At 51.7% G+C, this 25,422-nt stretch overlaps 1 protein-coding gene across 3 annotated transcripts in view; it reads right to left on the bottom strand.

The window, feature by feature from the left end:
- LTBP2 (latent transforming growth factor beta binding protein 2) overlaps positions 1-25,422 on the bottom strand; it is a 70,940-nt gene that overhangs the window by 14,067 nt on the left and 31,451 nt on the right. For all 3 annotated transcript variants that reach the window (XM_058807199.1, XM_058807198.1, XM_058807196.1), the window contains 15 exons: positions 23,953-24,134; positions 22,443-22,613; positions 20,673-20,873; positions 20,076-20,344; positions 18,438-18,540; positions 9,870-9,944; positions 6,825-6,947; positions 6,201-6,365; positions 5,142-5,372; positions 4,585-4,607; positions 2,911-2,950; positions 2,408-2,494; positions 1,258-1,383; positions 947-1,075; positions 430-549 (listed from right to left, as the gene is read on the bottom strand). In XM_058807199.1, the coding sequence (XP_058663182.1) occupies positions 430-549; positions 947-1,075; positions 1,258-1,383; positions 2,408-2,494; positions 2,911-2,950; positions 4,585-4,607; positions 5,142-5,372; positions 6,201-6,365; positions 6,825-6,947; positions 9,870-9,944; positions 18,438-18,540; positions 20,076-20,344; positions 20,673-20,873; positions 22,443-22,613; positions 23,953-24,134 (2,045 nt within the window). The remainder of the gene's footprint in view (positions 1-429; positions 550-946; positions 1,076-1,257; positions 1,384-2,407; positions 2,495-2,910; positions 2,951-4,584; positions 4,608-5,141; positions 5,373-6,200; positions 6,366-6,824; positions 6,948-9,869; positions 9,945-18,437; positions 18,541-20,075; positions 20,345-20,672; positions 20,874-22,442; positions 22,614-23,952; positions 24,135-25,422) is intronic.

Raw genomic sequence — 25,422 nt, forward strand, 5'->3', positions numbered from 1 at the left:
AGAGTGAAAGCTTTGAAGGGCCCAGGTCTTGACATGTGAATGGGATGCAATGGGGATGGGTGGCCTGAGTCTCTGCAGCCTGCTCTCCCTGCAGTCCACCTGCCAGCATGACAATTTTGTGACAAAGCCAAGGTGGCATGAAAATATATAGGCATGTCCTTCCATAATGGGAAGCTGGAATGGGCTGGTCATTGGGGAACTCCATGGAGAGATGGGAGAGAATCTTGGGAGAACTCCATTCCCTCTGGCCAGGAAAGACTGTTTCTCCTGCAGTCAAAGGAGAGGACAGGCAGTCCTTGGGGAGGGCACAGGGCAGACAAATGTGGGAGTGTCCTACCTCCCTTACAGGAGGAGACACATAGTGATGAGAAAAGGAAGTGTATAGGGTAGATTGGAGGCGCAGGGGTTGCTGGGAGCAGCAAGCTTTACCTTCACACTGTCCTCTGGGGCCCATGGCAAAGCCCTCCTTGCACTGGCAGTGGTAGGAGCCAGGTGTGTTGATGCACTGCTGTCCTCGGCAGATAGAAGGCTGCTCACATTCATCTTGGTCTGGGAACACACAGGGAGAGAGTCCTGAGTCTTCCTCCACCAGTGCCAGGAAGGCTGGGTGCAGGAGAGCACATACTCCCCCTGCAGCTAGCTCTACCCAAGGAATCTGTGCTGGGGCTCTCCTCTATCGCCCACCTGCCCCAGCATCTTCCTAGCCATGAAGCAGTGATCAGGGCTGGCATCACAGACTCCTGCCTGGACCATCATGGGCAAGGTCCTATCCCCAAGCAAGCAGGAGAGAGTGATTGCCATGATCAAGCTGTCTGTGGCAGGCCTGTGGGAAGGGAGGATGTGCAGGTGTACACGTGTGTGTGCACACTGATGAGAGAGTGTGAGGTTGAGAGAACAAAGAGGCCCTGGAGAGATGGCAGCTCTGTGCCAGGTGAACACTACTTACCCTCACAGCTTTGCTTGCCCGCTGAAACAGCCAGGGTGTACCCAGAGTAGCAGAGGCAGAAATAGGAGCCCACACTATTGATGCAGCGACCTTTTCCAGCACAAGGGTCTTTCAGACACTCATCTTCATCTACCACCAGGCAGGGAAGGAAGACCAGCAGTCACCACCTTCTGCTTGCAGCCCCTGCCAGCCCCGCAGAGCAGCAGTGGGCAGGGCCTCAGCACAGCTGCCAGAAGACCTTCCCCAGAAGGACTGAATGGGCTGCTGAGGCCCAGAAGGCAGAGCAGTCAGACCATCAATGGCCAACCTACCAATGCAGTGGAGGCGGCTGGGGTCCAAGGTGTAACCAGGGTGGCACAAGCAGCTGTATCCCTCTGGGGTCAGAACACAAGCACCAGCTCCACAGGAAAGGGGTGAGGAGGCACAGCCACTGACCCCTGCAAAGAGAGAGCACAGGGTTGGGAGCAGCACCAAAAGGGTGCATGGAATCTGGTGCCTGCTTTGTGTCCCCAGCACCATACCAGGAGGCTGCTTTTTCCCTTCTTGGAGAGCGATGCTGAGCCTGCTCCTCTCCTTCAGAGAGCCTGCACCCACGGGACAGCAGGGAGGACACAGCAGAGCCTGTCACCTCCTGGGGCTCCTGTGGCCTGAGCTGGCATGCCCCAGTGCTGTATATTCTCACCTGCACTGCAGCCCTGTGCCTTAAACTAGAGCTGGCAGCAGATCCTGACACCTGTGATGGCGTTCCTTGTGGGGTGACGGCAGGGCCCCCTGCCTCGCACCACCCTGCTAAGCCGAGCACAGGCAGCAGTGAAGGGGCAGCGAAGCACCACACACCCCTCGGCATAAAGCCAGCGGGGGGGGGGAGTGAGGGGCAGCCCAACCCAAACAAAAGGCTATTGAGGAGACGCATTCCTCAGCAAGGTGCCTCCGCCAGGCCCGCTCCCCAAGGTGCTCCAGCCCCCGGCGCAGGGCAGGGACCACACTCCCAGACACTTGAGCAAGGCTGGAACAACAGCGGCCTTGTTTCCGGCGCAGTAAACAAGCCGCCCCGCGGCCACATGGCTGCCCTGCTCCCCCTGCCCGATGAGTCAGCGCACGGCTCGGCCGGAGCACAGGGCCAGAGCCACCGAGCGGGTGTGGGATTGTCCTGCTCGGCAGCCACCGCTGTGCCGGCCAGGGCAGCTGCAGGCGGGGAAGGACCCGGAGATACAAACACTTTGCTCCCCATTCAGGTTTGCTCTTGTGACTCCCCGCGGCCGGCAGCAGCTGGGCCCAGGCTGGGACAAGAGTGGCAGGTCAGGGACCTTTCTTTGGGAAATCAAGGAGGCATGTGGGCAGATAAACAGACTGGTTAAGGGAGAGAGCCCGTGGGCAGAACTTAGGACATAATTTCACTGTAGTACCAGGCACAGAGGGGCTGTGGCAGGAAATCCCCATGACCGGTGGACACACACCCACCTGCTGGCACCTGTGTTGGAGCAGCAGCATCCCAGGTGGGAGTGGGGCCAGGCTGGCGAGGACCATGCCAGAACTCCTCTTCCTCTGCTGTGGAAGAAGAAAAGAGGAAGGTCAAGCTACCTGATCCCAGGCAGAGATGCTAACCCAAGATTTACCTGTGCTGGCTGTCCTGGCAACCACAGCACCAAAAAAGAACATAGGAAGAAGCTGCAGGGTGGTTGCAACTCTATAATCTTATTATTTAACACAGCCTCCTTCACTTGCTGGATATTCATCACCTCCCCACATTCCAATAGCCCCACATCAGCCACCCAGTGTGATGGGGTCCTCTGTGTTGCTCACAGCCAGCCCAGCCAGGAGCCTGTCCTGCCCAGCACTGGGGGCTGCCATGAAGAGAGGGGTGGCCCTTGGGGCATGGCATGAGCTCCCAGTCTCTCCACTTTCCTCACTGCCCCATTCTCTTCCCCACACATGCCTTGCCCTCCCACCAGCCTGGCACTCACCTCTGCGCACGGCAGGCTCTGCAATGGCATCAGCAGTTCCCTGAGGGACAGAAACATAGCATTCTTGTGCATGGAACTGGGATGCAGCACCCCTGTGACATTTTCCCATCCACCTCCTGGCTCCTTTTTCTCCCCAGGATCACCATCCTAGGAGGAGAAGCTGTCCCAACTGGGTGCATTTGGCAGGGCTGCTCTGTTGTCATCCTGGGCAGAACAGCTTCAGGCCATGCCCCGAGGGCCACCCACAGAGGAGCTGTGGCAGCACACTGTGCAGGTGAGACCAGGGCACTGCTGCCAGGCAGGCATCTCCTCAAGGTGGCCAGGAAGGTCATCAAGGCACGGTAAATATTGCCACTGTCACCAGCAGCTCTGGAGTGCTGAAGACAGCTGCTGCTTTGACCAGCCTCAACAGTGCTCCCTTACCAGAAGGGTGTTTTGTGCTAGAAGCTCTTTCTCAGCATCCCCTCCAGGCAAACCTATGGCTGCCAAAGGAAATGCTGGAGCACAACCTGAGTCCCAAGTCCCTGCTCTGTGGAGCTTTCCACAATGGATGAAGAAAACAGGTAACTGAACAATGTAAGTCGTAGACTTCACATTTGGAAGCTTTGGTTCAAATTTCTGCCCTGTCTTGAGATTTCTCACATGTACTTGAGCCACGTCACTTCATGTTTATGAAGCAGTGACAATGGCAGTGCTGTCCTTTCCCTCAGAGGTGCTGCATGTGTCCGAGGGATGAGCTGATACAGCAAGAGAGCACAGAGAGATATGCTCAGGAGGGATATGGCCAGACCTCTACTGACAGCACGGATCAAGAGGCACACATTTTTCAAGTGAGACTCAAATGATGTCACACAGCCCTAGAAGAGCCTAGCAGAAAATCAGTCCCCAGGCTGCTTCCATCAGACAGGGTGAATTCACACAGCCAGTGTTGGAGACTCCTGCCCTGACTGCTCCAGTGGTGTTCCTGCTGCACTCACATCAACACAGGGTGAGCTGGGCTTAAGCAGGACACTGGGCTCCATGAGAGAAGCATGCCTAAAGCTGACTACAGCAGTTCCCCTTATCCTGCTGCCCATCAGCCCTACAGCCAGGCCAGTCTGACAGTGAGTGCCCACAACTCAGCTGTGTAAATACAGCTGATATTAAGTTAGTGAAAGCAGAGCAAACTTGAATATGCAGCATAGAACAGAATGTCAAACCAAAATTCTTCATGATGTCCTTTTATAGTGGGATAGATCCTTGCTGTAATTCACCCTTTTGCTCTTTAGGACTGAGTTCATCACAGATAATCCCTCCCATCTAGAGCTTCAGTCCCTGAGAGATGCAGTGTAGACATGGCTGGAGCCACAACTCCCATACCTGCCTGGCTGAACAGTAAAAAGAGTGTAAGCAGGAATAGAATCATAGAATGTTTTGGGTTGGAAGGGACCTTAAAGATCATCTAGTTCCCCCTGCCATAGGAAGGGATACCTTCTACTAGACCAGGTTGCTCAGAGCCCCATCCAATTTGGTCTTGAAAACTTCCTGGGCTGGGGCATCCACAACTTCTCTGGGCAACCTGTTTGAGTGTCTCACCACCCTCACAGTAAAGACCTTCTTCCTAATATCTAATCTAAATCTCCACTCTTTTAGTTAATTTGTATGACATCCTCCTTCCAGCCAGACAAACCTTACCTGCACAGCAGGAGAAATTTCACCTGGAAAAGGAAACAGTGCATGATGAGTAGAGAGAAGACAGGCATCCTCCTCAAACCCTGACTGCCCTAACTTCACCTCTAAGACACTGCCATTCGGTCCCTCACATTTGTCTGCAAGAGCTTGTTCCCAAAGCCAGCACACCTGGACTCCTGGCACTGTGCAGACCCCAGGAACAACTGCTCCAGCAAATACTGGCACAAGCACTTGGTCACACTGCCCTCCAGCTGGGCTGGACAGAAGCCCAAGGACTGGAGTCCTAGGCTCGCCATTCAGGCCTGAGGTCCTGGTGGAGGCAGCCTGGCCAGTCAGCACCAACTGCAAAGATGCAGTTGCAGAAGCCTGAAACACTCAACCTTGTTTCCAAAGACCTGAAGACCTAGTGCCTCATGCCTCAGGAACACTACAGTCATACAGATGTAGGGAGCCCTTTACAGCCAGAGATCCATCCATGGTATATGACAGGACCTGAGAAGTTTTCCACCCTTGCTAGGGGCCCAGATGGAGCAGCTTTAAGCAGGAGAACCCCACACTACCCTGTCTTGCTGAGGTGCCAGGGTAGAGGAATGCCTCCTGGATGCTGCCACGCAGGCTGTCCTGCAGTTGCTGTCTCCTCGCTGTCCAGTCCAGAGTCCAGTTGCTGTTCTCCCCTTGCCCTTCTAAGCTGACGGGCAGCTCGTCTGTCTCTGCTTTCCTCATTGACAGTCGGATATCAGAGCTGGAGTAGGTGTAGCCATGTCCTGCTGGGCAAATTTCCTTGAAGGCCTCTGTGAAGGAAAATCAAATCAAAACTCTAGAAAGCAGAGGTTGTAGGCTGGTGGAGGGATCACTTGGCTTACCATACCCAGACATGATAGTGGGACAGTGGAATAAAGGAGTGAAGATGGGCAGGCATGTATGTGAGTGCAGGTGCCAGTTTCCCCAATCCTATAATTTTCTGTAATTTCTAAGAGTTAAATTCTTAAAGAAACACATCTCAATTGCAGTGGGTGGAAGCTTCAAGCATAAGGAATGTGCTCACAGAGCAGGGTGGGTTTCTCACAGGCATTACCAGACCCCAAAAATGAAATCCCTTCCCATGGTCAGTACTGCTAGAAAGAGATCATGCCACAGGAAGGTCCAAGCTGACCAAGGGAGCAGATAAAAGCAAACCTGGAGTACCTCAGCACTGAGCACTCTGCACAGCACTCAAGATACTCTGTACAAACCACCTGAACATTTTTCTGGTCCCTGAGGGTTTTTGTGCTTTTCCTTCCACTCAATCCCATGCTGAGATACTCAAACTCATCCTCACCTGCCTTTCTTCCCAGCAAAAGATGTAGGACAGAAAAGGGCTGTTGAATAAAGCCAGGCACACACATGGCTGTGTTCTCCCTCTGGTACAGAGTGGTTTCCCATTACGGACTTCTTCATCTTCCCAGTATTATCCAGGTCTGCTTCCTGGGTTCTGTACCCATCTCCCAGGACAGCATATGCACTGCTCAGCTCTGGGCCCTGCAGCTGTCTGTGTCCAGGCAAGCCCCAACCCCAATCTGTGCCCAGGCAAGCCCCAGCCCCAGAGTAACCAGAGCAGAGCCGAGGCAGGCCCATCTCACCTGAGCCGGGCATGGGGCACTCCTGGCAGCTGTCGCCCCAGCCCTTGCCGACGCGGCTGCAGCAGCAGATCTGCTGGGTGATGCGGTGCGGGAGGGGCAGGGTGCACACGCCTCCGGCGGCCGAGCGGTAGCACAGCCCCTGCTCCATGGACACTGCCTTGTCCGCTGAAACAAACAGCGTGTCAGGGCCGGAGGTGCCCGAGCTCTCACAGAGACAATGGGGACGCTCAGCTCTCCCCCTGGGCTCTTTCTCTGCTTGTGCCTCCCAGCCTGCCCGAGGGCTGCCCTGTCTTCTCTCCAGGACACAGCCTGGCCATCAACCATTGGGCCTTTACCCCAACAGTGTCATCCCCAAAAAATCCAGCTCGTGTGGGAGTTCTCTCATCCCAGGGGGCTGTGTTGTCTGCTGCCACACCACATGCACATTCTCTTCAGCCTCTTCAGGGACCATGCAATGTCCACTGAGAATGATAATGCATGGCTGGAACCCATTGTGCACAAAAGTGCAGAACAACCCAGCTCAGGTACACTCAAAGGAGATGTGAAGCAGGCTGTGGCTTCAACTCAGCCATGGGGTCCCACTCAGGGCCCTCTCCAGACCGAGGGGTGCCCTGGAGCACTTACAGACGCAATGGCTGCGGGACGGGTCGAGCATGCTTCCAGGCTTGCAGGTACACCGGAAGCTGCCACGGGTGTTCATACACTCGGCATCTTTGCAGAGGCCCTGCATCAAGCACTCATTGATATCTGTGGAGAGAAGAGAACCTTGTGAGATGTGAAGAAGCTGAGGGTGAGCTAAACTCCCTACACAGTGCCTCCTATTCAGGTGCTGTGAACCAAAGGGGTCCCAGCTGGGCTGGTGTCCGAGGCAGCCTCTACACCAAGCAGCACAGAGGGGACCTCTGTGGTGACAGTAGTCCCACATCCGCAGAGCTTGCTTGTTGCAGCTGCAGGATGGCTTGTAGATGACTGCTCTGCTTTTTGGTCCTTGTGGAAAACAGATGTGGCCCCTATGGTGAGCAACTCTGTCAGGATCACTATTATCATGGCCGTTTGCAAGCCAGGAATGGCGAGTCCTGTCCTTTCTCCTGATTCCTGGTACTGCTTCCATAGAGCTATCACCCACAGAGGATCCTTGTTGAGAAACTTGGCGCCAGCATGCAGGGAGGGCATTGACAGATCCCATCCAGAGGCAGAAGGGTGGTGGGCCAGCTGTGGCTCACTGTGCCTTCTTCTAAGAACAGGGTGAGCAAGTGTGAAGTCATCACATTCAAGCCCTGCCTCAAGTTCTGCCTCTGCCCCTGACTCAGCACTCATCAGACACAGTCTTTGGGAAGAAAGCTGGGTTTATCCTAGGGAAACACCATTGGGATCATCCATTTGACCTGCAGTAAAGGCTCTCCTGCAGCAGCATGTACGAATGTATGAGCTAAGCCAGAGAAGACAGGAATTGGCAAACAGTGCATTAAGGGGAGCTGAGGGCAGTTTTCAGTTAGAGAGTAAGGAGGAAGGTGTCCTCATGGAATAATGTAGCCTTCTATCTTCACTAAAGATCTTGGCCCAAAAAAGTCAGAATGCTGATAAAATGTGCAGTGTCAGGAGGCACAAGCAGTGCAGGAAGAGCTGGATGAGACACAGAGCAGTAGGACTGGGAGTAATCTCAGCACAATCCTGAGACAAACCACAGGAACATATACTGCAAGCTAAGAGGTGAAAGCCATCAGTGAGAGGGTTCAGGGCCCACTCACTGCTCACAGGACAGCTCTGAGCTGCCAAGACGAAGAAATGCCAACGTGATGCTAGGCCAAAGACACAGGGCAGTCCCAGGGCCAGTGTACATGGCCCTGGTGAGACCTCAAGTGCCCTCAGAGCACCCAGTGGTGCTCTAGGAACTGTTTCAAGATGGATGGGGTGGAAGACTCAGGAACAGCTTTCACAGCACTGCCTTATTCCTCAGAGTCAAAGCACTACTGCTTGGTGGAGGGGGCTGTCTTGTGAGTCACACAGCCAGCAATGACAGCTGAAGTTCAGACTTAATGACCTAGAGGTCCTCCCCAGTCCTGTGCTCTAAAACTCCTCCATTCATCCCACCAGCTGCTCCACACACAGGTGAGACACACAGGGCCATGAAGAACAGGCCAGAAGTTAAGTCAGTCAGGGGTACCAATGCTACAGGGATCTGCAGAAGGAAGGAGGAGTAGGATTTCGCTGCACAACGTAGGGCAGCCAAATCCTCTAGTGCCTTCCTCTGCTGGAAGGCACTGGACAAAACCCCTTCTGTCCATACTGAACAGAGCAAAGTGGGCTTCTGCCAGGGTCCTCCTCCAGTCACAATTTTTTAACAATAGCCCACAAAGCCAGGTAGTCTCCCCTCCTACGTGGGCTGGCAAAAAAAGACCCCATGTAGCCTCTCCTACATCTGTCCACCAAATTGCTCACTCTAGGCCCTAAAGTGAGGTGCTAAGGCTTCCTGACACGTGTTCTGCTGCAGCAGTAGAAATGGGAATAGCACCTTGAAGCAGTAGTGTCTGAAGAACAGAACTTCTCCAGTCCAGCTTACAAAGGAGTATCCAGAGGCACAAATCTCTGGTTCATGCTTTTTCCTGTGCAAAAACATCTTCCTAGCCAAATCCACACTGTCATCTCCCTCTGCTCCTTCCTGATCCACAGGGGACAGAAATCCAGAGCAGGCACTGCAGATCTCTGCTTTCTGACATGAGTCCCTGCAGCTGCTTTGTTCCCCCAACTTGTATTTTATGCCTCTGGGTAGCTCCTCATAATCACAGCACTGTCTGTGGCCACATAAGGGATGAGATCTGAGCACCAAGCTGAATAGTTGTTGTGTTGTTAAAAGTTCTCCCTCAGGACAATGTGGGCAGGTTGAATCATTAATTAAGTAAGCATGGTGGAAAGTCCCAGCTGAAAGAGATGAGTCATTGGACTGCCAGCCCTGGGTTTGCTCCCTGCTGCATGTGAGATGACACCTCTCAGCTTTTCGGGGATCATGAGAAGGGAACAATAAAATTCCTCTTTAGTCAGAGGACAGAAAAACACAGTGTGGGTCCAAGAAATGTCTAATAAACATGAACAAGAGAGAAAAGGGGAGAGATTGGTGCCTTCCTCATATGGAACTGAGGGACCACAGAAGTGAGAAATGGATCGATCCTGGCAGCCTGGGGCAGGCAGGGGAGCCTAGCAGCATGAACAAGTGACACAGTCAGAACAGAAGGCATCACTTTTATGGCCCCCTCCCACTTGTAAATGTTCAAATTGGTACTGTCCTACTTGTAAATGAACAAATGAACAAGCTGATAACCTTCACAAATATTTTTAGGAAACAGAATTTCTGTTGCTTCCGACCATGGAAGAAGTGTTTTTACACTCCCATTTAACAGAGCATAAACACAGGTTCTTATTGGGTCAGTGGGACTTAACAGGGGAGTTTCCTTGTACTGGCCCAACTGAGTGCTCACTGTGCTTGTCAGCAGAGTCACACAGTCCTGTGTTACCTGGTTTTCTTTTATTCTTGATAAGAACATGGAGGTTTTTATAAGTCACATTCTTTGCAGACCAAACCCAGGGATTTAGATAAATGTATTTTGTGTAGATAATTTCAGTTCTAACAGAGAATGTGAGAAGGAGAAAAACAGATGAAAGCAGCATCCTTACCTTGGCAGTGGCTCCGGTTCAGCCTCTTGTATCCCTGGGGACACTCCACCTGTCCATTCTCAATCACAGGATGTGCTGGGGAGAAAAGCAAACAGTGTGGGACACTGGCACTAGAGCCAGCCACCGGTGCCCTCCCTTCTCTGCCTTCCTTCCAGAGGGGAAAGTGTCCCTAGGCCTGCCTTGGGTGGGCTCCTGATGACTCCCAGGGCAGAGGGAAAGGTAAGAGCAGCCACGTTATTCATGCAGTGCCTTCTGCTTCTTGGCAAGTGCCAAACTGGTGACCCAGAGGTGCTGCCTGTGCCTCATATCTACCACTATGTCACTTTGTCTCCTTCTACGTCAGTTTGGATAGCCAGGTGGCACATGACAAGGGAGACAAGAGTGAAAGGAATGGCTGAGGTTCTTGACAAGCTGCTGAAATAACAACTCAGGCCCTGTTTATTACATTTCTTTTTATACTGCATGTGATTTCCTGCCCCAATCCCTCTCATCAAAGAAAAATTCAGATTTCTGCTTTAAATGGTTTTGTGGGTTTCAAAATGTTCTGTAACACGCACAATTAAACCTCTCCGAATTTTTTAAAGGCAAGTAAAATGTGGCCCATAAATTCCTGGGAAGTCAAATTTAGGCACTGAATTTTGGAGCAAGGAACAGGGAATCTGAGTGGATGGGTTGGGAAATGAGTAAGAATGGGGTGGGGGGTAGGAAGAAGGGTACTTTGCCTAAGGTTGGGATTTTCCCAGGGTGGGGTTTCTTTTACAATTTCTGGATCTTTTGCTTGGGAACAAGGAGTGCATGCAACAGTTAAGAGACTGCCCAGGCAGATTCCAACCCCTCTTAATTTCTCCTGCCTGGCATTAGTAGCTCACTCCTTGGTGTCATATGTAGAAAGCCCTCCATGGCAATAGTCATATCAAGGTCTGGCAGATTCCTTACACATTGCAACTTCAAGAACCAGGGACAAACTGAGACCATCCTTAGAGCAGGAGATGCTTGACAAGAGCCTGCAAAGTTTAAGACCACAAAGAAAGCCCGCAAAGTTTAAGAACACACTCTGGGGCCAGAGAGCAGGCATGTCCACAACTCTTTCTCCTGAACACTTGAACTCTATAAAGCAATTTAAAGCCATTCTAGGACAGTTCTTCTAAGGCAAAAGTTAGAGACCAGCCTCCTAAGATAAAGGTGCTTAGGAAATAAAAGCCAGGAGAACACATCATTACCAGCCTGTACCAGGAAGGAGAACAGAAAACCTGGTTTTCTCAGTTATATTAAATGAAGCTATAAGGTTTTCCATGTGTACATTGATCCTCAGCAGCTGAGTGAATGACAAAGACAAAAAAAAAATCTATCTTCTACAGTTTAGTCATGAATTGTAGGCAGCAGGTGCTAACAAATATCTGGATGTTAGGGATGAGGGAGCTCCTGGTGATACTGGGAATCCCAAGGTACCTTTCCAACCTTCTGGGCAGGTAAAAAACCCTCTGGCTTATGGGCTCCAGGCTGAGTGGCCCAGTGGGATTTCAGGTCCTCCCACACCATAGCTTGTGGGCTCGGGGCTGCCGACAGGCATTAACTGTGCTTGGAAGCATCTGTCAACCTCAGCACAACGTGATAACAGACACTCAAATGAAGCACCATTGTTATGTGCAAGCCCTCTGAGCAGAAGCCAAGTGTGGTGGAGATCAAACAGTGATGACGTGTCAGAGCCATGCTCCCCCTCTGGAAAGTTTGCAGAGAAACAGATTGTGTAGCATCCCTCCAACAGATGCTGCTGGGGAGAGGGCAAGGCAGAAAATGCCAGTGGTGGGCAGATAAATTGCAGGTCTGTGCCACCTTAGCACTTACCAAACTCCAGTTTGGAGAAACCTCTCTACTTCAGCAAATCACTTGTGAAGCTATGGACAAACGTCTTAACTCTGCAAAGAAACCCATGTTCCCTGGAAAGAATAATTGTAATGTAATGTAAGCAGATCTCTCTGTACCAAGAGGGAACCAAGAAAGTTTTGAAGTATTGGTTGGAGGCTGCCAGGATCTATCCACAAGGGAAGACAGTGTGTGGCTGCAGGAGGATATAAGCTATTAACTCTCAGCTTTGTGCTTGGTTTCTTGAGTAGAGGACTATTTCCTTCCACACACTCAGATGTGGCCAAACAACAACAGAGATGGCCAAAACCTCCTGAAAAAAAACAGCCTAGGACACCTAGGTTTCCTGCAAAGGTGATCAGCATCCAACCTTCCCTCATGCAGCTGTTGGGAGGTTATTCCTCAGGAACCCACCAAAAGGAAAAAGCTAATCTGATGATCAGAGAGGGCAGAAATCTGTCGCATCCAGAGCTGAAGGGGGCCCAGTCTCCTTTGTCTGTCTACACTCTCTCCAAGAAGGGTTCTCCCAGAGCCTGAGGCTAGGGATGGAGCAGCTGAGTTGCATCTATCAGGCAGACAGATTTCAGGCTTGCTGAGGGCAGAGAGCTCTGGTTCCTCATTGAAGGCTGTGATTTCAGAACCTTGCCTCCTGGGCATTTCAGCCCTGAGGACACGGTGCCAAACCAATGTGGTCACCAGGAAGCTGCACATTAGGAGTCCCTCTTGGCTCTCATTGCTTCCTCTATCTCTCTGCAAGCTCTGCAGGCACCAGGCATCCCTGTCAGGGCTGGGCTCATAACAAAGGAGCATGCATGCAATAGGCTCACAGGCTCAGAAAGGAGGTGAGTGTGAAGCAGACTTCCATCAGCATCTTTGTCCCCAGCTAGAAAAATACTCAAGTAGATCATAATATGAAAGGAAATGAATAAACGGAAATTGGGCAGAGGGATTTTGTCACCTAGCAGGGCAGTCTTTAAGCAATTAGGCTAATTTTTCATCACTTCCTATGAGAAGAGATTTTACCCAACAGCCCTGGCTACCCAAACATTGTCTGGAGAAGCTCAGGGTGATGGTGAAGTGGAAAACTTCTTCTAGCGGTGGTAGGCACAAGGGTCTGAAGTGAGACAATGTTTGTTGGATGAGATATTACATTACATTAGTCCATACAATACCACTCTGTTAAAAGGGGAAGAAGCAAGCCTCTGGTCAGATGAGAAGTGAGGAAATGCCCATTTATTAGTCCATTAAGCTAGCCCATTTATTTTGAGTCTTTCCATCTACCCTACCAAAGACATCAACTCACTGAGAAACCTTGAAGGTGGCTGTGGTGCATCTGCTAGTCCTGGGAGGTGAAAGGAGCCAGAGTGAATGGTTTCATGATGCCTGGAGAAATGGGGGTGGTGGACCCAGTTAAGCCATAGCCTGTTTTAGTGTGAAGCAGAGAAGATCAGCCTCCATTGCACAGAGGACATGTGCTGCTGAGCTCACTGGCAGAAGATCAGAGCAGGTTGGGCCCCACAGCAGCCTCCGGAGATGTATTAGAGGTGCCACGGCAAGAAGTTAGGCTGTGGCTGTGGGCATCAGCTGAGTTCTAACGCAGAATGGACAGAGGGAAAGAGATAAATCCTTCTGGCCAGGTCTGTCATGACTGCTCTCTGGATGGGCTGTTGTAAGGAGGCTCCAGCAAGACTTTGTCCAATGCCCCAACAAGGGTTATGATAGTAGTGGTGGGGAGGGCATGCACCAGTGCTACATGTGCAATACAAAACGCAGTCCTCTGGCTCTACTCATGATCAGTCTTGAAGGTGCAAAAGATGCTTGAAGGAAAAAGACTCTGATATTTCCTTTTTGCCATTTACTGTTTCAACAGAAAGATCCTTATTCTGCTCCCAAGGTGGCTTCCAACTCCAAGAAGATGCTTTGTACCTAAAACCCCTAGTTTTGTAACACTGTGCTGCTGCGTGCTGCTACAACAATGCTGTACATGAATGATGAGCAAAACAAGCACTGTGCAGAACAAAGCACTCCTGAAAATGCTGTGCTTTCCCAGGTTAAGTATTGCTTTCTGTAGTACTGGCACAACCTTGCAGAGGTTTCAGCTTCTTTCCCACCTCCAGCCTTTCTTTACTGTTCTGCACAGACTCCCTGTGGCACATGGTAACAGTGGCCTCCTTCCCATATATCCAGGGATTTTTTTCCTGTGTCCTACCCCATCTGCTCCCAGGAGCAGAGCAGGGGGTTGATTTCCAAGGGGCTGCCTGTGGCTGTTTCAATGCCTGCAGGCACAGCGCAGGGGAGGCTTGCAGAGCCTTGGCGTTTCTGACATGACGGCTCCATGGGTGAGCTGCCACCCCTCTCACAGTGGGAGGTCTGTTAGGAGAGTGCTGCGGGTGCCAAGCCAGACATTACAAGATCCAACTTTCCAGTGAAATTCAGACTTTTCTCTAGGACAAAAAACTTGAAAAAACACGTGGAGTGGGAATAAAAACAAAACAATAGCCTTCAAAGACTTGTTTCTTAATGCAGTTAAAACCCATAGGAGGAGAGAAAGCAGCCCAGGAAGATCTGCAGTGAGCACAATGAGTGGGTGCACAACCTGGTCCATGCTCAGGCTGACTGCAGCTGGAAATAAGGGACAGGGGGCACTGAAAAATCAGGACCTAGAAAATGCAGGTTTACTCCTGCACCCAGAAAGTCTGTCGTTTGCACAGAAGGATGAGACTTGTAGCTTCTGGCAGTACTGCAGATGGTGTCCACTGATATGGGTGTTTTCCTGGAATGCTGCTGGTTCCAGAGGTGGGTGGTCTCATGGACAGGGAGGAGGTAGAAGAGCAGGGCTGTGATACCCTCTGGACAGAATTCTCTGCTACCAGTTTCCTTTATCCCCATGTGCCTGAGAAGGGCCAAGGCTTTGGGAAAACCAGTATCCAAATCCACAACTGCCATGGGGTATGTGTTGACCTGTAGCTCCAGTCTCATTTGGTTTAATTTCTACAGACCATCTCTTAATATTGTTCCAACATGTTCTTTCCACAGACCGCTGTATCCCCCAAAATGACACATGGTCTGGCAGGTAAGCAGGAGCAGCTCTGCCCAGCAGTGTACCTGCTACTAGTCACACCTCCTGAGCTTGCCACAAGACAGGACATTGCTTCAGGGCAGGCTCCTCACCAGCCCCGCTCAACTACCGTGCTTGTTCCTGAGCTCCCTTTCAGTCACATCCTAGTGTGTCTACTTCAGCTGCTTCATCAGCCTCTAATTCTCTTTCCCTACTATCAGTCTTCTCCAGGTTTTACTTTCCAGCTCCTGTTTGCTCCTACCCTTCTGTTCTAGCCTTTCAGTGTGTGCTCCATTGCTTTCTCCAAGTACTAAAGAACCAGGAGGGTCAGTGAATGTCTCCACCTGATTTATCCTATCTTGCAACACAACACATTTCATCCACCAAATTCTGGCCAGAGCTGAAGGACTGCAGCTGCATGGCAACATGCAGGTGTCCTGCCACCCTCCAGGGACCTGTCTCTGGCTCATCTCTTTCTCTCATGGACCAGGCAACAACCAGCCTTTGCTCCAACAGCTCATGGAGCAAGCCCTTGGATCTTCCCCTTCTCCCAGGGCTGATTCTGACATGTCATGGGGGTCTTATCTTTAGTTCTCACTTGCATGAGCTCCCAGGAACTTCTACTATAGCCTGCTGGAACACCCAACCCACCTCTGTGCCCACTTCTCTGAAGACACTTAACAATGTACAGCCCCCCAGCAGCAAACCACACAGCCTGAGCATGGCCTAAGGAAATAGCTAAGACTAAAGTAACTCTCACTACAGAGACAATCCTGGCTAGGTCAACCCTTAATTTTGAACTCAGCTTTTAACATGGTCTCGTTAGGAAGCAGACAAAGCATTTGAGTGCCTTGGCTTTTCTGATGCTGAGCAAAACATAAAAAAATAGCAAGGATTGGTCATGGTAAGTTTGCTCAGACAGATGCCTGCCTCCTATTCATCTTCTCTGATGTCTTTCCGCACACAAACACGTACCAAACATGAAAGCTGCAGACGATGGAGACATCCGGACGTATCCAGACTCTACTAACAATCAGTGTCTCGGGCAGACAGTCAATCCAAACAAGTTCCCCATTTGTCTAGCTCTTGCCTGGCTGCACTTCTGTACGTTTTTAAGTGTTTACACTGAACTAGCTGCTGCCATTTCTGTCTCTAGTTGCTGGAGTTAAATTCCCAATGCTGTCAAGTCTGCTCTGCTGCATGCTTCCCTGGCACTCATGAGAGCAATAAGTTGTCTCTGAAGATCACAATGCTAAGAAGAAAGCTGGAAACAGACACTGGACACGTTATCTCTGTGCACGAGACACCAGATCAATGAACTACAGCCCAGTGACTTTGAGTGAGCACAATACAGGCCAGCAAGACCAGAAGGCAGAAGGAATGTGAGTGTGGGATGTGGTCTACAAGCAGGAAGTACATGGAACAATACCTTCACACTGGCATGGAACTGGAAACCCTGGCAGACAAGGCACAAGGCAATGAAAGGTCACAGTGCTTGGTGGCGCTGTTAAAGAAGTAAGGTCACTGAGAAAGATCTGTTTTGCTGACTCCACTCTGGAGTCAGCTATCTTGTGTATGAAGACAACATGCCAGAGAAAGGCCTGCCATCTACCTGGGCTTCTCACTCCACAATCTCGGGCTCTCTTAAGCTGCCTCCATCATGTGTCTGCCTTACAGCTCCTTACACCAGAGGCAGCCAAAGCAGCAAGATACTTGCATACCATAGAACAGGATGAAAATGGCTCCTTCAACTAGCCTGAATTCCTGCCAAAATTACAAGAGCCATTAAGTCTCCAAGGAGGAATTTTATCACCCAAAGCCAGAGGGAATTTCTTGTGGCACAGGAATACAAAAGACCCACATACATTTTTCATAGCACCCTGGAATTAGACTGAAAACAAAGCCAGACAGGCATCTGTCCTCTCAGTGAAAACCAGCAGTGACAACTTGCCTTGAGTTGCAGCTGCTCCTGGGACACAGAGCATGCATTGAGCTATGAGCTGTGGAGCCTGCTGGCAGCTCGAGTCATGTCTTAAGTGCATTTGGTTGGCTGACTGCAAGGAGCACATGGGAGTATTTTGTGTCTGTTTTCACATCTTAGAAGTCTGTAATTAGACACATTGTGAAGCACTAAGTCCAGCAGAGCAAATCACTGCTGCAGCTCTGGCTGCATTCTCTGCAAGCACCTTGCATCCTGGCATGGAGAGGAAGAAAGGAGGTGCAGAGTTTTTGCAGCAGTCTGCAGCACAACTGAAGTATTAAGCAGCCCCCTGCTTTCTAATGGAGGGGTCACAGAAAGATGGGTGAGAAACAGGGAGACTGCTATAGGATGGGGAAGAGAAAGCCATGACTGTTGTTAAGAAGGTGAGGGACAAAGAAGAGGGACTAAGGCCTGTGTGGGGCATTTCCTTGTTTGTACTGAACCTGCAGACCCCAGGGTCACCCCCACACCACAAATGCCCAAGACTTTTTTGGGGCTGGCGCATGGGCCACAGCACAGCCATGCAGCTTGGGAAGATGACAGCAATCAGAGCTCCTAAGATCTGGACTGGGTTCCAGGATGCTGACAACCTCGTCTGTGATTGCAAGGAATTTGGCTCCAGTCAGCCCTACCCCTGGCTGAGTAGGAATCGAATTGAGGGAGGATAATGAGACACAAATTCAGCTCTTGGGAATGTGTGTGTAAGTGAGCAGGAAAAACTCTGAGCAGAGCTAGAAGTCACCAGCACCACACTTGCTTGCAAAACCTGCTACCTTGGATACCTAGACTGTACTTCAGGAGTCCAAAGTCTCCTGAACCATGGGGTCTGTTTTCTTTAGTTCTTTGATCCAGTGAAGGGATGTGATTGAGCAGGCAGGCAGCAATGAAAGGGGGCAGGCAGGCAGATGGGCAGGGAAGAGGTGAGCAGCTCCCTGCCTACATTCCACCAGGTGAGTGCACCTTGCCCTGCACCACAGCCACTCAGCACTGGATGCTGGAGCCATTGTGCCCAGGGGACTGCCTCCTCTCCAGCCAGGAGCCCTCCTGTATGGCTTCTCCACCACAACACAGGATGTGACCATGGTCAAGGGGCCATGTTCGTCATGAAGCTCCCCGAGCAGAGCAGTTGAGGAATCCCCATCTCCTGCTAGATCAGTCTGTCCAGCTCCCAAGTGCAGCAGAAACAGAGCTGGACGCCCATGCCCCTGGAACGGACCCCGGGTGTGCTCCTGCCAATTGTTTGATGTAGTGTTATTTCCAGAGCCCCTGCCAAACCCGTGTTGGGCCCAGAGCAAGCCCGTAACTCTATAGGGCCAAGTCTGCAGCCTCCTTCTCCAACCTAGAACTGCACCTCCTAAAACCACAGCTGCTTTTTTCCTGTTTCTACCTCTGAATGGGGCTAGCATGGTGGGAACCATTGGCTACACGAGCCTGGCCCAGCACCCAACCCAGAGCACTGTTCCTGGTGGGCTGGGGCAGCAGCTGGCATGGCCCTGCACTCACCTGGGACATGCTGCTCATCCCCAAGGGCCAAGGAGAGCCATGTATCAAGACCCACAGCTCTGCTCCTTGCCTCAGCTACATGCGGCAGCCCTTTTTCTTAGCTCAGCAAGGGTGCAGGCTGTCCCTCACACTGTCCCAGCTCCTGGCCAGTAGCAGTACTCACCTGGCCGGGGGGGACAGGCCAGGCACTGGTCCATGCCCCAGAAGAGGCCCACACTGCCACAGCAATCCTCCAGCTTGGTAAGCCCTGGCAGGGGGTTGGTGCACTGTGGAGAGAAGAGCAGATCAGGCTTCTGTGGGATGCAGAGGAAACATGTGCCCAGCTGGTAGGACAGCAGCAGAGCCAGCAGAGGGAACAGCTGTCTGGGGTGAGAGGCTGGCATGGCCCTCTTGGCACAGCTCCCCCTGGGACACAGCGGGTCCAGGGATATGGATTAAGATAGTAAAAAGTTGTGCAGACAGAACCTCCCTTGACTGCACCCTTCAGAGGGGAAGGGGCCATCAAACAGAGCAGAGATGAACCAGAGATGATATCACCTGGCAAAGCCCCAGAATCAGCCCCTTGCCCGGCTGATTAGCCTGTGAAATGGGCGCACCACTCCAGCCCGGCAGGGAGCTTGTTGTCAGGCGCTTTCCTCTGCTGAATGAGTCTCTCTTTCCCCCCAGTGTCGGCAAGGCCCTCTGGATTACAGGCTCCCCCATCGGAGCGGAGCCGCTGGGCCGCGGGCTGGGGCTGGCGCCCGTCCAGGCACGCGTGGCCGCCTGCCCAGCGCTGCATACCGAGCGCGGGGCTGCGGCAGGCGGGCGGGAGAGGCAGGCCCTCCCCGCCCCGCTCCTCACCCCCTCCCGGGCACGGCATCACCCAGCTGAGTGAGCTGTGAGCACAGCAAGGGTACCCCCTGCCGCCCCTAGAGCATCTCCTACAGCCTCTCCAGGCATCAGTAAGCATCTCTGTGCGTCATCATTCTCTGCTCCTAAGGTCGCGGCACTGCCATTCCCCCACAGAGAAGCAGGGCTTTTCCAGCCCCAGGTTCTGACCTCTCTTCTTGCACTAGAGAATGGCTAAGAATATTTCCTGCTAGAAACGACTTGGATGGGAGTGACTGAAGGGTGGGATGGGAACTGGGAGCAGTCCCCCCAAAAAGGCTGGGGAGCAGCGGGGAGGGGGCTGAGTCCCAGACTGGCAGGCTGGGGGTCTCTCTGAGCACGAACTGCACTGGGGGAGCTCACAGGTGTTCCTGTGGGTGCCAAAAACCTCCAATGCTTTTCCAGTGACGCAAGAGAAACATATGGGGAAAGACAAAATAAGAAATTATGATGACTGTGGGACAGGGGTGAGAAAGTCCCTCACGTGCATTTGCTTCCCAAGCCCCAGTTGAGCTCTCCAGGAAGGCATGGTTCCATGGAAATCAGGCTTCCATTTATCGTCTGAGAGGGAAAGGAATTTTCCTATGTTTTATACGTTTCCTATAATAATCGCAGAGCGTGGCTGTAAATGTTGCTATAAATAGGGCACCCTTTTAAAACCAGACTGTGTGTGAAAGCCATCAAGTCTGGGCTGTGCTGCCCCAGGGCACAGCCTGGTCAGGGCAAGGCAGTGAGGTCTGTCTGTTGGATCAAAGCAAGGAAATTTTTTCTTCCCAAGTAGTAACACATTGCTGCCTGTGCCCATGGCACCTGCATGATGCCCATGCTGATGCTGAACAGCTTCACAGAATAAAGCCACCCCCTATGCCCCAAAAGCCAACGCTCCCCTACCCCAGAACAAGAAATACACCAACACTTGAAGATGTCCTCTTACCTGCCCATGGAGAGCCTCACGAAAGCACCTCCCCAGCAGCCCTGGGGCTCTCTGCTGTTGCTGTCTGCTCTCAGTGGCAATGCTGTTCCCATTCCCATGGGAATAGGTGTACCAGGGCACAGCAGACAGCTGAGGCACCAGCACTGCCTCCACACTGTTCTCCTCCGATGCCTCTGCATCCCCCCGCACCCTGGCCACCTGGTGAATTTGCACAATGGCTTCTGGAGGGTGGTTGATGTGGACGTTCACCAGAGAAGGGTTTAGGGAAGCTGGAAGATGAGTTTACACCACATTTGTGACAATATGGCAACAATTTGGCACCCAAAGAGTATCATCATGAACAAAGTCAAACGGGAGGAGAGGTAGACTGAGCCCGCCAGGAAATCTAGAGGAAGACTGCATCTAAGAGAAAATATTTCTCTGGTCTAAAAAGAGGACAAACCTACCAAAATCTCCACAAGAAACTAGGGAAACCTCCTGTCTAACAACCTGGCCTGAAACTACATGCATAAGGAGGTAGTGGCTTCCTCAGGCCTCTTAGAAAAGCTCTGAGGAGCACACAAGTAGGAGAAAAATGGAGCCATTGGCCATGCTCACCAAGCTGGTTGGACAAGGGCAGGGTGTATGTGGAGTGCCTCATGGAGCTGTCAGTTGGGGTCTTTGGGCCTCTTCCTCCTTGCTTCTTTTCCAAAGAGGGAGCTGGCAGGTGGCAAAACTTCCCCGTGGAGTTGGAGGGGCACCAGCATTCATCGCGGCCCACACAGCGCCCTCCATTCAGGCAGGGGATCTGACAGAAGTCTGCAAGGCAAAGAGAGGTCTGCTTAGAGGAAAAACTGAGACACTGGCTCTAGCCAAGGGCAGCTGGGGGACACCAGGCAGCTGCACCTGGACAGCACTAACCCCATGATGTCCCAAGGACCAGGCCCAGCACTGGGCTGGGGTCAGCACTTGCAGCCTGGAGGCAGGCTCAGGTGCCTGCTTGGCAACACCATCTTCCCCAAGCTCTGCTCACAACTGGAGGCATGGCTTGAAGAAGATGAACCCTCCCTTGGGCTCTGAGGCCACAGCCAGGCTGGGGAACCCATGTCCTGGGGAGCTGCCAAGGTGGTGTTGCTGACACAGCAGGATCTCTTGGAGTGGGTCAGAGGCCATGGCAGCCATATGTAGCCAAGTCTGCCCAATTTCTTCCCTTCTGCATTGCCCCCTCCCCACCTTGGCTAGGGTTTTTACTCCTAGCCCAGAATGGAACTCAGCAGGATGGGAGAGGCAGACAGAACAGGCAGAGAGCCACATCCTCAGAGCCTGTCTCACATCCAGCCCTGGCCCTGCCAGCAGTTCATGTGGGAGAAGTGTGGAGTGGGGCAAAATAATCAGGAGCAATTCATCCGCACAGGCTCAGAAAAAGCATTCACAGATGAAACCAAAGTCATGTCCTTTCTGACCTCATCATGCTTGGAGCAACCCAGAGCAGTTCTCAATGTGAACTAAACTCAAGCAACACATGGGATGCCTTGACAGATTATCCTGACTCATTTCAGTATGAGATGAGACACTGCTGCTCCACATTCCTGGATGGCTTGTCAGGTTCATCCCAGGGGATGAACACCCATCCTGTTTCAAGCTCATATGCTCAAGCCCAGCACCCAGTTTAAGGGGAGGAGACACATGTTTGAACTGGGACCTGGGCAGAAATTTCTGTGAACACAATCTTCCATCAGTGTCCACAACAGCAAGACTTTTCATTCTCTGAGTAGAAGAATTTGAGTGATACAGAGGCACTCAAAGGACAAGTCCCAACAAGTCCAGCACGTTTCTCCCACCAGCTTGCTCCAAGACAATGTGACCAACCCACAGCTGGATATCCCAGTGACTTGATGAGCAATCCCAGTGGCTCTGAAGGGTGAGCAGTGATTTCAGCAAGCCCTGTTTATAAGAACAGTTTGCAACCTGCAGCCAGCTCTACTGGCTGCCATGTGAGTGAAAGGAGAGAACAGGAGGAAATTAGGTGATGAAAGTCAGCCCCAAGACTGGATGCCAACTAAAGCAGTGAGCTGGCTCTGAGAAGAAGGAGGTGGTGAGGCTTGGCTGCAGGCCTGACTCAAACACATACATCCCCTCTACCCAGGGTGAGATGGAAACAGGATCTGCTTGCTCAGGAAAGAGAGCAATGAGGCAAAGTCTCTCTTCCTCCCCCAGAGAGAGAGTAAGCTCCAAACACCCCAGAAAAGACCTTCGAAGGCACTGAGAGTAGCCATTGCTTCCTCTCCCTACAGCAGCCCAAGCCCTTAGTCTGTAGAGTCAGGAAAAGCAGGAAGATAGAGTGGGGAGACAGGCAAGAAAATATGTGGAGGACATGGGGGTGCTCACAGATGCGGAAGCCAGATTTGGGATCGTGGTCCTGCCCCCCTTGGCTGTAGAGAGTGGTGGTGTCTCCTTTCTCGCAGCTGTTGTAGCAGCGCCCACTCTGGCACGTCTGTTTGCAGATGGTGGGTGTGAAGACAATTTTTATCTTCCTAATCTTCTCTGTCAGGTTGGCCCCTATGAAAGAAAAAGAGTGCTAAGTGGAAACAGCATCTCTAGGCCAAGGGAGCTGTTATTTGCAGCTCAAGTTGTCATTCACAGCTCAAGCTCCAAAGCATTCCCAATGCAAAGAGGGATTTATGTCCCTCCCCAAGGTGGTGGAGTCACCATCCCTGGAGGTGTTTAAGAAAAGACTGGATGTGGCACTAGTGCCATGGCCTAGCTGACAGGGTAGTGTTACATCATTGATTTGACTTGATGATCTTAAAAATCTTTTCCAACTCTCCACTAGCTGACTCTGCAATTCTGTGATTCTGCCTCTCCTTGCCCCTGCTCACGCCACCCTGTTTTCTGCTCCAGCAGCTGTAAGAGTTGGTCAACACACGAACAATGGCACTTCAGGCAATATTCTTTCTCCAGCCACATCAGTACTCAGAAGACTGGCTGCTCTTAAACCACTGGAAGTCTTCCCACATAAACACACTGTCATTCAGAAGAGAGAGCATCAGGTCTTAAGAAAACCATTGTCACCCTACAAGTGTCCCCTGAACTCTTGCAGGTATCTATGGTCCTCTTCTGCTCCCTCACCATCCTCCCATATGATGGGAAATCACACTCAGAGCTCTTTGGGACTTGTGGAAAATGGTCAACAGACAGAACTGTTGTTTATCCATCTGGCTTGACACCAGAGCCTTCCATCCCACCCCAATGGGACAGTCATGTGCTGTCTTTGCTGTGCTCACCCCACTCCCTGTTTCAATCCCCACTTTCAGATTACAGCTTCAGCTGGGTTCATGGCCCTACTCACAGGGGCTGAGGTGCCTCCTTGGGGAACCATAGCTTCAGGAGGGAACCAAGCTGCAGAAGACAACTGGCATCTGTCCTAGCTGGGAAAGCATTGGGCTCAGCATCTGCATGTCCCAGCAGCCTGGCCTAATCCCTGCTCATGTCAGAAGGCATCAAGGCAGCAGCCAAAGGGAAGAAATAGATGGTGGCTGCACAATCTGACCTTGAGAGCTGCTCAGACTGAGGAGTAAGCTGGGAGACACCATTCCTACACACTGAGGCAATTCCTCTTCGGGGCTGGGGTGATGTTCAACATCTCTGAGATGCAATTGGCAAAAGCCCTGGCTCCTGTTTCAAGCCATCAGCATTTTGCTCCCCTGATGTGTCCTCCTTCACTAGAGCCCCTTGCTTTGCCAAGCCCAGCAATGCCCATGCTGACCTTCCCTTTTCATTCCACTGAGCAGCACAGTCCTGGGAATCCATGGTTTCTTGGGAATCCCCAGTTAAACTGTTGCCCTTTCCATGACCCCAACAAGAAGACCCAAAGGAGTGACAGCCCTACAGATCTTACCTTTGGCAGACAAGGTGTGCTCCTGGGAAACAGCGTGTGGGCCAGGTCTGCTCTGCTCATGTCCATTCCCGTTGGGGAGTGCATTAGAGGTGAGCTGGCCATTGTTGGCTGGGTAACGCCGCACAGTCCTTGAGGACACTGTGTGCTGAGGGGAGACAGGAGAGCCAATTCTGCTCTGAATCCTGTGGAAGAGAAAAAATGGACCAATATGCCTCACAGGTGACTGCACTAACCCACAGTGCCTGTCCACCAATGTAACAACAACCTCCACTGCCAAGCTGCCTGAGCTGCCACCTGGACACAGAGATTCATCCACCTGTGCAGGATCCCACTCCTCCCCTACTTTCAGTCACCACCATGGCACACTGTTCCCCTCTAGGAACCATGCCCCATTGCCTGAGCCTGGCAGGACACGCCATTCACCAAGACACCCCCTCTGTACCATCACATCAGGCTGTCCTTCCACAGGGATGCTTTGGCTGCCTTGAAGAACCTCTACCTGCCCGTCACACTCAAGTTTGTTCCTTGACCATAGCAAATGTAAGCAGCTCCAAATACACATGTTCTTATGGTGGAAGTTTTCTCAGGACCTGCCTTCCCAGCCCCAAACAAGCACTAAAAACAGTAAGACAGTCAGAGAAGAGGCCAGACCAAGCAAATACACAAAACTTGGCCCCTGAGAGTCACAAACGAGAGAATGACCAAGAAGTCTGTAAGAGCAGTTACAACTTTCTGCACTAACTGCATTGATGGCTTTTGGTACTCTCGGGGGACTAAGCACAGAGAAGCCATCCAGCTCTCAAGGTCAATCTCATACACACTCATTTACAAAGCCATGTAGGCCACAAGGCAGAGCTCTTTGTGTTAAAGATCTTGATCTACTGCATTTGCTCCCATTTCCTTTTACTGACTGCAGCACTAAGCCTCCAAGAGGGTACTCTGCTTTCCAACAAAATCATCTCACTCTCACCTGCACTACCTGCAAGGAAAAAGGCTTGGTACAGCCAATGGCCAAAACAAGTTGGCTGCCCACATGCTCCTTGGGTTTCTTTGAAAGTTCCAGCCTTGGATGCCTCTCTAACTGAACTTCAGTACTGACAACTCTTCTGCGTACCCTGTCCAACACCTCCATCTCTGACAAAGGTGGCTGAGGCAAAGAGTGGCACTTCCCACTGAAGTGCCCAGAGAGGCCTTTCCCATTCTGTGGTTTTTACTATCTTCCCTGTCACAGTCAGCAGAGGAGATGTGTTACAGTGTCTACAGGAAAGGCAAATTTCTAAACCAAACAGGTCTGGGTGATTCAATGAGAATTGGCTGACAGCAGCTCTGCCTTGCAGACATTCCTTGGATGGCTTGGAATAACAATAAGATCTGGGGAGATGGAAAGGGAGCTCATGCTGTGCTGGTATTCCAGCAGGTCAAGAACAACACACAAGGTAACTGTCAGCCAGCAAGCCCAAAATCAGCCCT

The sequence above is a fragment of the Ammospiza caudacuta genome, chromosome 6 (assembly GCF_027887145.1).
Source record: "Ammospiza caudacuta isolate bAmmCau1 chromosome 6, bAmmCau1.pri, whole genome shotgun sequence".
NCBI lineage: Eukaryota > Metazoa > Chordata > Aves > Passeriformes > Passerellidae > Ammospiza > Ammospiza caudacuta.